The sequence below is a fragment of the Lolium rigidum genome, chromosome 2, assembly GCF_022539505.1.
Source record: "Lolium rigidum isolate FL_2022 chromosome 2, APGP_CSIRO_Lrig_0.1, whole genome shotgun sequence".
NCBI classification, from domain to species: domain Eukaryota; kingdom Viridiplantae; phylum Streptophyta; class Magnoliopsida; order Poales; family Poaceae; genus Lolium; species Lolium rigidum.
Genome location: NC_061509.1, coordinates 135,582,930 through 135,596,064, shown reverse-complemented (window position 1 = coordinate 135,596,064; position 13,135 = coordinate 135,582,930). Strand labels below are relative to the sequence as shown.

Sequence of the window (13,135 nt, the reverse complement as noted above, 5' to 3'; positions counted from 1 at the left end):
AGAGAGAGAGAGAGAGAGAGAGAGAGAGAGAGAGAGAGAGAGAGAGAGAGAGAGAGAGAGAGAGAGAGAGAGAGAGAGAGATTTGAGAGCAAGCATAGCCCTAGGAGGAGCAAACAACATTTCTTCATCAACAACAAGGAATAATAAGAACTACTCTCCAAAGTGTGCCACTAGATCCCTTTGAATAGAAGTAGTAGCCAGATAGTGGTTAGAAAATGATCAAGGGGATCGAAATCCTATCCAAGTTCAAGGAGAGCATAAATTTCATGACTATTACTGTGAAGCAAGCACCAACACCTATCAACATCCATTAAGTCTTTACTCTCTATATGCACACTCAATAATGAGTAACCACATAATTTAAACTCAAATGGGCAGGGCACTTAGGCACAACCGATGACAAGAAATACATACTAATACATGAACACACTACACCAATTAGCTAAGTATCGTAGCATTGAAATAATGAACACAATTAACATAGTTAACTAATAGAACTGAACCCAAGTTTAGTTGACACTTGAAATTTTGAAGCAAACCGAGCCAACTATGCAGGAATTTGAACTCAATGCGATCAAGCACTACATAAAACTAAACCACTTAACCTAGTTAATTAAGGACCTAAACCTTATCAACTATGAACAAGTAAAGCTAAAACCCTAGAATGTGAAGAACGGTAGAGGAATCGATGGAGCCAGACTAGTAGTAGGACTGTATCAAGAAGGAGGAGAAGAGGATAACTTACCATAGCTAGTAGAATTCGTGTGGGAGGTAAACTCAACCACACGGCTAGGTCGAAGTCAATGGAAAAGCAGTCGTGGCGACGAAGACAGAGGGATAACCTGTAGGGGCAAGCTCAACCTGCGCGTAGTCACACCGGTGACAACACAATATCATAGACAACACCAACAACCTAGGATAGGTCACCGTGCTCACTGGAGCATGACGACGCGATGAACACCAAAACCCTAGGTTTCGGGAGAGGGATAGGGCGACCTCGAGAGAGCTCAAGAGTCAAATCAAATTAATTGGATATGACGATAGAGCAGAGAGAGAACTGTTTGCGTGTGAGCACGATGGAAGCGGTGGTCGGAGCTGGCCGTTGGCAGCTCTTTTAAGTGATTTTCGAGTCAGTAGAATTCACATTAAAGCCAAAAGGGAAAATGGTAATTTCATCTAAAATAAGAGAAAAAATTCACAATCAAAATGGGTTAATAATAGAACAACAATTCATTACTTGTATGCCTTATTGCATCATTTTGTTTTTTAAACATTGTCCTTACGAGAGAACAATGCAATCTTCACGACACGGGGTCAAAAGGTCAAGTAGAACCTTCGAACTGCATTATCTCTCAGTTTCGAGGGAAGTTCAATATTGCTTGTCTTCTTGATTATTTTTTAACAAACTATATTTGAAAAGTATCATTGCATAAAAAGTATATATGTTTTATGAATGTTCAAATGAACTATTGTGTGGGTGGAAACATAACCATGGATGAATACCGATTTGAAACTCTGTGGTGGAGGTTCTGTTGTACCGGAGAAGGAACTTAGGATTAAATAAGCAACCTTTTTTCGAAATGGGGTGTGCCCCGGCCTCTGCATCGGTTGATGCACACAACCTTTTATTAAAGAAACAAATATTCAACGTTTACAATTCAGCGATCAACGAGGGTTGATACAAAAATCAACCACCGAAAAAGGAAAAGATTTCTAAGCAAGCTAGGCATCATGTAATCTCTTAATAGGCCGCCAAGTAGTCTGGTAGAAAATATTCTGGGCAACCATTCGAAGGCGGTTGCATCCAGTAACCATGCACTCCTGCTGGTCCTCCGGGAGCAAGAAACGCCAAAGCTGGATCCAGTGGAACATAGTGTGGATAACCTGCAAAAAATTAGTAGAGTCCTTTCTATTAAAAACAATATCATTCCTGCAATTCCAAATTGACCAGCATAAAACCGAAACACCAATGTGAATCCTAGATTTATCAGTTTTGTCAGTTCCATTAAGCCAATTCCCAAACATATTTGTGACATTGGATGGAGGTGGAATATTATATACAGCAAAAATCACTCACCAAATAATCTTAGCAAAAGGACAAGAAATAAACAAATGTTCAACTGATTCCTCATCGTCATAGAAAGAGCATTTTGTATTTCCATTCCAATTCCTTTTTGCTAGATTATCATGGGTTAAGAGAACTCTCTTACTGAGGAACCACATAAATATTTTAATTTTTAGTAGGATTTTTAATTTCCATATGTATTTATGAAGATATCTAGTGTGTCCATTTAACATATTGCCATACATAGATTTAACAGAGAATTTCCCTGAAGATGTTAAGTCCCAAACAAACTTATCTTGGTCTTCATTTAAGTTTACCTCCATTAATCTTTGGCAAAGATGCACCCATTGGTCCCATTTATCACCTATCAATCTTCTCCGAAAACCAATATTTAGCAGACTAGAACTCATAACATTTGCCACCGTATCATGTTTACGATTAACTATGTTATATAACTGTGGATATTGGGATGCTAGGGTCTGATCACCTAACCATCTATCTTCCTAAAAACGCACTCCTTCCCCAGAACCTACTTTAAATTTTCCTCTACTAAAAAAGACCCCTTTAACCTTCATTAGTCCTGTCCAGAGCGGTGAATTAGTAGGCTTGCTTTCAACTTCAGCCAATGTTTTCTGCGAGAGGTATTTATTTTTTAAAAGTTGTTGCCATATTTCCTCTTCAGAGATAAGTTTAAATAACCATTTACTTAGTAAGCAAGAATTTTTAATCTCAAGAACTTCAATACCAAGACCACCTTGGTCCTTAGGCCTACAAATCAAGTTCCACTTAGTTAACCTATATTTATTTTTATTTTCCTCACACTGCCAAAAGAAACGTGATCGGAAAAAATCTAATCTCTTCCTTACCCCTTTATGTAAATCAAAGAAACATAGTATAAACATCGGCAAACTAGTAAGAACCGAATTTATCAATACAAGGCAATCCCCATATGATAGCAATTTTCTAGCCCAAGAACCCAATTTTCTCTCAAATCTACCTTCAACAGGATTCCATTCAGAGTTTTTTAACTTTCTATAATGGATAGGGATTCCCAAATATCTGAAGGGTAAAGAACCAGATTCGCAACCAAATAGTTGTTTATATTGTTCCTCTTCCTCTTTAGCCTTACCAAAACAGAAAATCTCACTCTTATGAATATTAATTTCATGTTTACAGTTTTCTCAAAGTCATGTTCCGTAAATAGAATCGTATCATCGGCATATTGCAAAATAGAAATTCCTCCATCAACTAAATGAGGGATAAGACTTCCTATCTGACCGTCCTCCTTCGCTCTCGCTATTAGGATAGTCAACATATCTGCAATAATGTTAAACAACAAAGGTGACAACGGGTCACCTTGCCGAAGACCATTCCTAGTTTGAAAATAATGACCAATATTATCATTAACCTTAATCCTTACGCTTCCTCCCTTAACAAATTGTTCGATGAGTTGACACCATTTGGGGTCAAACCCTTTCATACACATAACTTGTTGAAGGAAAGGCCATTTAACTTTCTCATATGCTTTCTCAAAATCAATTTTAAATATCACTCCATCCAATTTCTTCCGATGAAGTTTATTAATGGTTTCATGTAAGACAACTACTCCTTCAAGAATATGTCGTCCTGGCATGAATATCGACTGTGTAGGACTAATAAATATTTCAGCAACAGTATTAGCTCTAATAGTAGCAGCTTTCGTGAATATTTTAAAAGTAACGTTAAGCAGACAGATTGGTCTATACTGTTGGATCTGAAATGCGTTCTCCTTCTTAGGCAAAAGGGTGATAACACCAAAGTTCAGTTTGAACAACTGTAATTTCCCTGAATGTAGTTGACTGTACATTGACATTAAATCACCCTTGATAACTTCCCAAAAAGTTTGGTATAACTCAGCTGGAAAACCATCAGGTCCTGGAGATTTATTTAATTCCATCTGGAAAATAGCATCCTTAACTTCGTTCTCAGTGAATTCAGCAACAAGGATATTATTCTCCTCTGATGTTAATTGCGGAATATCCTGTATATACCCACTATGGTTCCTTCCTCTTGTTCTAATAGGAATATTTTTTTTTCCTTTGGTGTTTGCCATTTGCAATTAGATGAAAATATTTTGTATTATTCCCTCCTTGAATGTGCTTTACTTTAGCTCTTTGTGCCCATTTAGATTCCTCATCTCTACGAAGTTTTGTTAAATCATCATTTGCTTTTCTTAACTTTGCCCTCTCATTATCATCTAGAGGAATTGACTCAGCTTTCAAGTCCAATTCATCTATCAACAAGAGCTGATTTCCTTTTTCTTTCTTATATTTTCCACTTAAACATTTTGCCCACCCTTTAAGAAAACGCCTCAAATCTCTGATTTTATTCTGCCAAATGGCAATGGGAGAATTCCCACGAGTCTCAGCCACCCATTCAACTATCACTATCTCATAGAAATTCTCATGTTTCAACCATGATATTTCAAAAGAGAAATGAGCTTTATTGCCAATATGAGCCTGATTGCCAGAATCAATTAACAAAGGAGCATGGTCAGAACCAGTCCTTGTCAATGCTCTAACTGTGACTAGAGAGAATTTTTGTTCCCATTCAACTGTCGAAAGAATACGGTAGAGTTTCTCATAGGTTGGATTTTCCTTTCGATTGGTCCAGGTAAATTGCCTACCTGAGAGAACAATCTCTTGCAGATTTAGGCTTTCAATAATAGCATTAAAAATAAAAAGCCAGTGAGGCATGAAGTTATCATTATTCTTATCTTCTTTTCTTCTCAAAATATTAAAATCACCTCCAATAAGAGAAGGTTTGTTTCCCGAATCACCCATCCTGGCTAGTTCGGCTAGAAATTGTGCTTTATGAACATCTTGAGCAGCACCATAAACTGGCACTAATACCCACTCAAATCTATCATGTTTACATTTAACATGTAATTTGACACAAATCCCCAGTTTCGACTAAACCAACTTGAAGTGATGCATTATTAATACCAACCAGAATACCTCTAGACCTCCCATGAGGGGGGAAGACAAAACCAGGAAAAGTCAAACCCATTTGCCAAATTATTTAGAAAAGGTATTGCAAAATTAGATCTTCCCGCGTCCCCAGTAAGGCGATAAAATTTACTTTTTCCTCCCTTAATTGTTCTTTGATAAACAAGTGTTTTGCAACATCATCAAAACCATCTGAATTCCAGAATAAACCTTTTATTGAACTCACCTTAACTTGCATATTTGTTTTTGAATCTAGCACTCCTACGAACCCCAGATAAGTCAAAATCCCTCTTTTTACGAGGTTTCTTTAGTTTAATTAGAGGCATTAGCAAATCATCATGTTCCACAAATAAGCAACTATAGTCAATCATTCTAAGCGGTGTATAGACAACGCTGACCACAAATCTTGTTATGGGGCGAGCGAGTTAGAAGTACCTTCTTCCTTTCGTATTTCCTCAGATACTTAGAGGGGATGTATTATGTTGTGGAATCAACAGTTGGGAGCCATAACATCCCCATCTTGTGCCGCAGGATGACAACTCTACCATCTTTGAAGAGAGGGTAATTGAGCGTAGGTCTTAAACCGAACCTCGTTACAACGGGTTGAATATGGGGTTGCATGAGCTTCTTCATGCAAGACGTCCGCGGGGGGGGGGATTTTGAAGGTTTACTAACTTTTTGTTGGTGTTGTTTAGATTGTATTTTTCGATGGTGGCAGTCTGGCGTACCTATGTCTGCTATGTCATGTTGTAAACTTTGTTGTATCGTTCATGATCATGTGGTAGGCTTTAGTAGGTGTTCGGCTTTCCATGGTATGATGGTGCATAAACTTTCATTTCCTTTTCAGTTTTTTTTACCCCTGGGGGCTGGGATCAAAAATAATTGTTCTGTTATCTGATGATAGTGAAACCCGGAGCTATGCTTCTTGTGAGAAAAAGTGATTGCCTGGGTTGGTAGAGGAGAAATTGGGAAAAATGTCTTAGCTGCAAGACACTATGTTAGTTGAAAAGATATACCGCCAAAAATGTCTTCGGTCACAACTTTTAGTTTCATTTCAACCATCCCATAACTTTAGAGCACATACATACTAGCTGTAGGAGATAACATCATTAGATACTTTTGGCATTCGTTGTACTATTGTTGATTATTACTATTAGGTTGGTGGATTTTCTCTTAAAAATGATTAACATATATTTTGTCTTCTCTATATCGCGCGAAATGGACAACACAAAATCATTTCTTGACGTATTTAATAAAAATACCGTCTTTACAACCCTTTTACATACCCTCGGGGCATCTTGAGTTAAAGTGATCTGACAATATCACCGTTAACAACGCGGCCAGTGCAAGCCATAAACCATAATCATTCGCCCCACTCATAGCAACAGCTTAACAGAGGTACGAAGAGAGAGAAAACCAAAGGATATAGACCAAGAAATGTTCAGAAAACACAACTGAACACAGAAAAATCACGAATCACGCTTTGCATTTCTTTCCGCACCTCCGACCCCGCGCACTCTCTCCTCCCCGCAGCTCACAAAACAGCGCAAGCAAAGACACACTGGAATAAACAAGGAGCTGCTGATCCGCTGCTCCCTGGAGAAAGAGAAGAGATCTGAGAAAGAAAATCCCAATGCCTGTTCCATTCCACCACCACTACGCCGCCCGGCGCGCTCGGCAATTTGTTTAATGCTCCCCTCTGCCTCGCCGCGCTGTGCGTCACTGGAAAGATGGCCCTGTGGCCTGTGGGGGCTCCCCACTTCCTTGCGCCATGAATGATGACCCGCCTTTTCTTTCATCTACTCTTCTTCCTCCACCAGACCACCACTTCGTGTTTCTTTCCACTCCCTTCCATGCTCTCGTGCTGTCTTGCTCCGTTTCCAGAGGCTACCGGACGGCGGACCAGGTACTGTTGTCGGCTGAGCTACGGCGGCAGTGGTTGCCATGTCGAAGGAGACAGAGTACTACGACGCTCTCGGTGTCTGCCCCACAGCCTCCGACGATGAGATCCGCAAGGCCTACTACGTCAAGGTCTGTCCCAGCCTTCCTTGACCACCCACCTTCTCGGTTTCAGCTTGATTCTTTCGCTGATCTGCAGATTTCGCTTCTGTTCTTCAGGCGAGACAGGTGCATCCTGACAAGAACCCCAATGATCCGCAAGCGGCCGAGAAGTTTCAGGTTCTTTCAACGACTGAAACCAATCAACATGTATAGAATGGTTTGATTCAGCGCGTATTCAGCTGACTTTCCCGTGGTGGTCTCCTGTATGTAGGCTCTTGGAGAGGCCTACCAGGTCCTGAGTGACCCTTTGCAGAGGAAGGCCTACGATGGGTATGGCAAGACTAGCATATCCAGGTAGGTGCCTGCCCGAGTTGGTCCCAGATGATAGATAGAAGCTCAGCTCGCCAGCAGCAATTCAAGCTTCACACTGACAACTGAAACAATTTTCGTTTTGTAATTTTCAGGGACAACATTCTGGATGGTGCTGTGCTGTTCACCCTTCTGTTCGGGAGTGAGCTGTTCGAGAACTACGTTGGACATCTTGCAATGGCAACAATGGCTTCCACAGAGATGGCCAGTGCCGACAACGATAACCCCGAGAAGCTCCAGAATAGACTGAAGGTGGTCACGCTTTTTTTTTATGGATACATTATTGCTCGACACCAATCTCATCTTTTTTGTTTTCCAGAGAAGTTTTGGTTGTTGTAACTGTCTGAAGAATGTTGTGGTAGAGTGGCTGGTAGTAGCATTTCCAACTTTCTGACCCTGATCTATTTTGTGTGATGAAGGGTGTGCAAAGGGAGCGAGAAGAGAAGCTAGCTAGATTCCTCAAGGAGTTCCTCTCGCAATATGTTCGGGGTGACACCGAAGGATTCGCTCAACGTGCCGAATCCGAGGCAAAGAGGCTCTCCAGCACTTGTCAGTTTGATGATCCCTACAAACTATAGTTATTGTTATCAATCTGTTCTGTGAAAGATTTTCATCTGAATCTAGTGAAATGCCACTGACAGCATCTGCACTAGACATTCTTCGCACCATCGGGTACGTTTACTCTCGACAGGCTGCCAAGGAGCTAGGCAAGAAGGCCATGTACCTGGGAGTTCCATTCCTGACAGAGTGGGTGAGGAACAAGGGCCACCTCTGGAAGTCACAGATCACAGCAGCGAAAGGTGAAAACTTTCGCAAAGCGGGCTGTTATTGTCGTGGTTGTGACCGTTAAATTGCTGACTGATTTGGGGGCAAAAAGAACAATGCAGGAGCCCTGCAGTTGCTGCAGTTGCAAGAGGAGGCATGCCGGCAGAGTGCTAAGGATGGCGGCGCTGCTACCGAGAAGGACGTCGACTTGCAGATGAGGATGAACAACGACCTGATGATGAGTTCAATTTGGAAGCTGAACGTTGTGGATATTGAAGTGACCCTCTTACATGTCTGCGAAATGGTATTTGTCTTTACTGAGATATCTTGTAAATTTATTACAGTGGTAGACAAATACTTCTCGTGTACTTCGAACAGATACTTTGTCTTCTCTCCCATATTAAGTTGATGAAGTGATTAATATATCAAACTGACCTGACAAGTTTTTGACTTCTACTCAGGTGCTGAATGAAAATAATGTCAAGAAAGAGGATCTCAAGACCCGTGCAATTGCCTTAAAAATCCTAGGAAAAGTATTTCAGGTACACTATTTGACATTTTCTTTTGGACAACTTCTGTGCTGCATGTGTTAGTAAACCAATATGATTACATACCATAAGTAAAATCTTTGATTACCTGGAATGTGAATAGAGGGAAAAGGAGGCATTACCAGGGCCATCAAAGCCAACCATTCTCGATGATGACAGCAGCTCAGATGAAAGTTCAGACGAGGACGTATCAAGAACAGTGACATATCGCACTCCTGCAATTACTCAGGCAATTTTTCAATCACTAGAAAAATACATGTATGCATTACACATTCAGATTTTCAGTAAGATAAATTCAGAAATGTTGCGTTACAGGGAATTGGCAGGCTATTTAGATGTTTATGCAACCCAGCATATGATGTTGACGATGACTTCGAACCCCGTAAATGAGTGATTGAGAAGCATAGATACTGCAAATCCATTTCAAAGATCCCTGAGTTAATGCGAGATATATGCTTCAGATCAGCTTTGAACGTGCACCATGATCCTTCAATTATCTGCAGGGGCATACATGTATATGCTGCTTCAGCACCGGTGATCAGATCGACAATCCAAACTTTAGATTACCCCCTTTAACATCCCACGAACAATAGTTTCTTATTTTTATTTTTTGAACTAGATCATATCGTTTGTGCCGTGCTTTCTGTAATTGTCCAGTTTTGGCGTTTCTAAAGAAAATTACAAAGAAGTCCATGTTTGATTTAATTTTGTTATTCCAAATTGGCATGGGAAGTTTCTGACATAAACAGAACAACAGTGTTTGATCCTATTATCCTCACACTGTATCGCATCTGCATGGTTTATGACTTCAATTATGGAGGCTTCTCCATTTATGAATAAAAAAGGTTTTGTGCATCACTCGATGATGCAGAGGCCAGGACCCCCTTCCCCTTCTGAAAAAAAGATGATACACTGCATTTTTTGGAGCATGAACTGGAGAGTGAATCCAACTATAAGTTGTTATTATGTGCGCTCGAATAATTATCCGGCCTAAAAATATTTTCACAGAAGTAAACTTCATGCTTCTGGAGAGGCTAAGGCAACAGAAAAATAATGTATTCAGCTCTTTAGCTGTGATGGTTCGAAATCACGGAGCTGCAATTGGTAGATTGGATGGAAAAGAAATTTAGTTGCTGAAAAGGCATGAATCTCTCCTCTGGGGGGTGACTCAGTGCTTACAAAGTATGTACTCACAAGCATGCTGATGTTCCTCCTGTCCTTCTTCGAGTTTCCAGTAGGTGTGCACAAACTATGTTTTGGTGCTCTCGCTTGAGAAAATTTATGTTTGTAAACTGGGTATCCTTTGTAGCCTAAGAACAAGGGGCCCTCGGCATCCAAACTTTCGAAATTAAAAACAAATGCATTTTGAGTAGCTCTTTAAGCTGTTGAACGAGAAAGGAGAATGGCAACATTTATTTGAGAATAATACTTGCGAGGAAAGCCATTGTCAGTGGTCTTCTAGAAAGGACTTTTGGGTGTGGATGATAGAGTTGTTATTTTTCCATAAAAGGAATTTTAATGGCTCAATCACAGCATCAAGGCGGTAACAGAGCACCAAAACATTTGTTTTAGATAAAAGAAAATTAGTGCCAACTTTTTTTTGAATGTTCACCGGGGGAGGGATCCCCACCTTAATATTTCATTCATAGTGGCTCAAAAACCAGATATTTTACACCAGAGGTACAAGGATCACAGCGAACGAGGACAGAGGAGAAAGGAGTTCAGCCACGAGAGCTAGGTGTCTCCGTAAAAACATGAAATCCCCAGTATCACGGTGGCCTATTGGGAAACTCGTAACCACCCACCGTAAGGTTTTTGTAAGCAAGCAACCTATCGTAAAAGTATTAAAAAGCGGTGCTTGGAATAAGCGAGACAACAATCTTGAAGATCGTCAGGTAACTCCTTGCTCCCATGTGCCCTATAAAAGTTTAAACAAAAATGCCTCATGCACCAAGCATGCCCGAGAATGTCAATCTCCACCGTGTTGAGAATTCCTTGACGACGATCTGAGATGACACATACTTTCATTGAACGCAGTATAACCTTGGTTCTCGAGTGGATGGTTTTGCCGATATGATTAACAAAGAATAGAATTCTTTTGTTGAAGGAAAAAATAGTGCGATAGAGGTTCGGCAAAATAAGATAAGACACTTGAGACGCTTCCTCAAAGGATGGGCACGTCATAGAAGTGGTTTATATAGAAAAGAGAAAGAAAGACTCCTAGCTATTATTGATGAGTTAGATGTCAAAACTGAAACGTGCCCACTTAACATATCCGAAAGTATAATTCTGAGAGATGCAAATGATAAGTTGACAAAGTTAAGATGCGAAGAAGAATCAAAATGGGTTCAAAGGGCAGAAGTTAAACATGTTCAGGAAGGGCGAAATAACACGAAGTATTTTCACCTTATTGCAAATGTAAAGCATAGAAAAAAGAAAATTTTCCTATTAGAACAAGACGAGGGGACCATAATAGGGAATGAAAATCTGAAAGTATATATCTCTGAGTTTTATAAGAAACTATTTGGTGCGCCGGTTCTAAATGGTTTCTCGATGTGTGAGAATAATATTTCAGACATTCCACAGATTTCTACCACTGAAAATGAGATTCTCACCTCCTCTTTCAAGGAACATGAGGTCTTTGAGGCAATATCTCAAATGGAATATAGCAAGGCTCCGGGACCAGACGAGTTCCTAGCTGAGTTTTATAAAAAAAATTGGAGCGTGATTAAAGATGACCTTATGGCAATGTTTATACAATTACAACAAGGAGAGTTGCCATTGTATAAGCTAAACTTTGGGGTGATCACGCTTTTTTCAAAAAAAGGAAGATGCGGTTCAGATACAACAATATAGACCCATATATCTTCTTAATGGGAGTTTTAAAGTATTCACTAAGGCAAGAATGAACCGCATCACAGAGATAGCTCACAAAGTAATTAAACCTACTCAAACTGTTTTCATGCCGGGCCGACACATCCTAGAGGGGGTAGTCGTGCTACATTAAACCATCCACGAGCTTCATAGGAAGAAGATGGATGGAGTGCTATTTAAAATATATTTTGAAAAGGCTCACGACAAAGTGAAATAGTATTTTCTTCAACAGTTTCTGCAAATGAAAGGTTTTGATCAGAAGTGGTGTGATCTAATAACTAATTTCATTCAAGGAGGATCTGTCGGAGTTAAATTTAATGATGACATTGGCCATTACTTCCAAACAAAGAAGGGGTTGTGCCAAGGCGATCCTCTTTCTCCGCTTCTCTTCAATATTATTACAGACATGCTAGCTATCCTAATCACAAGAGCGAAAGAGGATGGGAAAATTGGAGGCCTTATTCCTCATCTAGTTGAGGGCGGGGTTTCTATCTTGCAGTACGCCAACGATACTATTCTTTTCATGGAACACGACCTACAGAATGCCGTCAACAGGAAGTTGATTTTAAGTATCTTTGAACAACTGTCTGATTTGAAAATAAGTTTCCACAGAAATTTTCTACTTCGGCAAGGCCAAAGAACTAGAGGCTCAGTACAAAAAAAAATCGGATGTGAGGCTGGTTCTTTAACGTTTAAATACTTAGGTATTCCGATCCACTACAGGAAGTTGCTCAATAAGGAATGGAATCCAGTTGAGAACCGGTTTGAAAAGAAGCTGGGGTGCTGGTAAGGAAAGCTACTCTCATATGGGGACAGGTTGGTCCTTATTAATTCCGTTCTCACAAGTTTACCTATGTTTATGTTATCCTTCTTGGAAGTTCCCAAAAGGGTGTTGAAAAGATTGAATTTCTATCGGTCTCGTTTTTTCTGTCAAAGTGACCAACATAAACGAAAATATCTATTAACCAAGTGGAATATTATTTGCCGATCCAAAGACCAAGGGGGCCTAAAAATTGAGGTGCTAGATATTAGAAATAGATGTTTGTTAAGCAAATGGCTTTTCAAACTTCTTAATGAGGAGGGAGTTTGGCAGGAACTATTGAGAAATACGTATCTGACTAACTAAACGCTATCACAAGTGACGCGGGATCCTTAGATTCTCAGTTCTGGAAAGATCTTATGAGGGTTAAGAAAAATTTCTTTTAGAGAGGATCTTTCGTTGTAGGAAATAGTCAATCCATCAGGTTTTGGGAAGACACATGGTTGGGTGAAACCCCTTTGGCAGATCAATATTCATCGTTGTACACTATTCGTGCGCCGAAGGAATGTTTTGGTAGCCAATGTGTTAGCGAAATCCTCGGAATATAGAGTTTAGACGGGTAGTTTCTGAACCTAGATGGACAGCTTGGTTGCATTTGGTTCAGCGTCTCATGTTCGTCAATTTAAATGCCTAGGAAGACAATTTTGTTTGGAAACTTACTATCTCAGGAGTTTTCTATGTGAAATCAATGTATGCTGACTTTATG

General features: G+C 40.0%; 1 protein-coding gene across 1 annotated transcript; it reads left to right on the top strand.

The window, feature by feature from the left end:
• The first annotated feature begins 6,996 nt into the window (after positions 1–6,996).
• Positions 6,997–9,428, top strand: LOC124687295 (chaperone protein dnaJ 10-like). Its single transcript, XM_047221086.1, has 10 exons — positions 6,997–7,083; positions 7,171–7,230; positions 7,325–7,407; positions 7,518–7,674; positions 7,842–7,971; positions 8,064–8,222; positions 8,310–8,491; positions 8,649–8,729; positions 8,839–8,964; positions 9,051–9,428. The coding sequence occupies exons 1-10, from the start codon at positions 6,997–6,999 to the stop codon at positions 9,123–9,125; spliced, it is 1,140 nt and encodes a 379-aa protein (XP_047077042.1). The 3' UTR covers positions 9,126–9,428.
• Positions 9,429–13,135: the final 3,707 nt, after the last annotated feature.

Excerpts from the sequence above, each read along its gene's own strand:
- LOC124687295 (XM_047221086.1), top strand. The coding sequence starts at position 6,997 with ATGTCGAAGGAGACAGAGTACTACGACGCTCTCGGTGTCTGCCCCACA. Across the intron at positions 7,408-7,517 it reads GGCAAGACTAGCATATCCAG|GGACAACATTCTGGATGGTG; the intron begins GTAGGTGCCTGC and ends TGTAATTTTCAG. Across the intron at positions 7,972-8,063 it reads AAAGAGGCTCTCCAGCACTT|CATCTGCACTAGACATTCTT; the intron begins GTCAGTTTGATG and ends TGCCACTGACAG.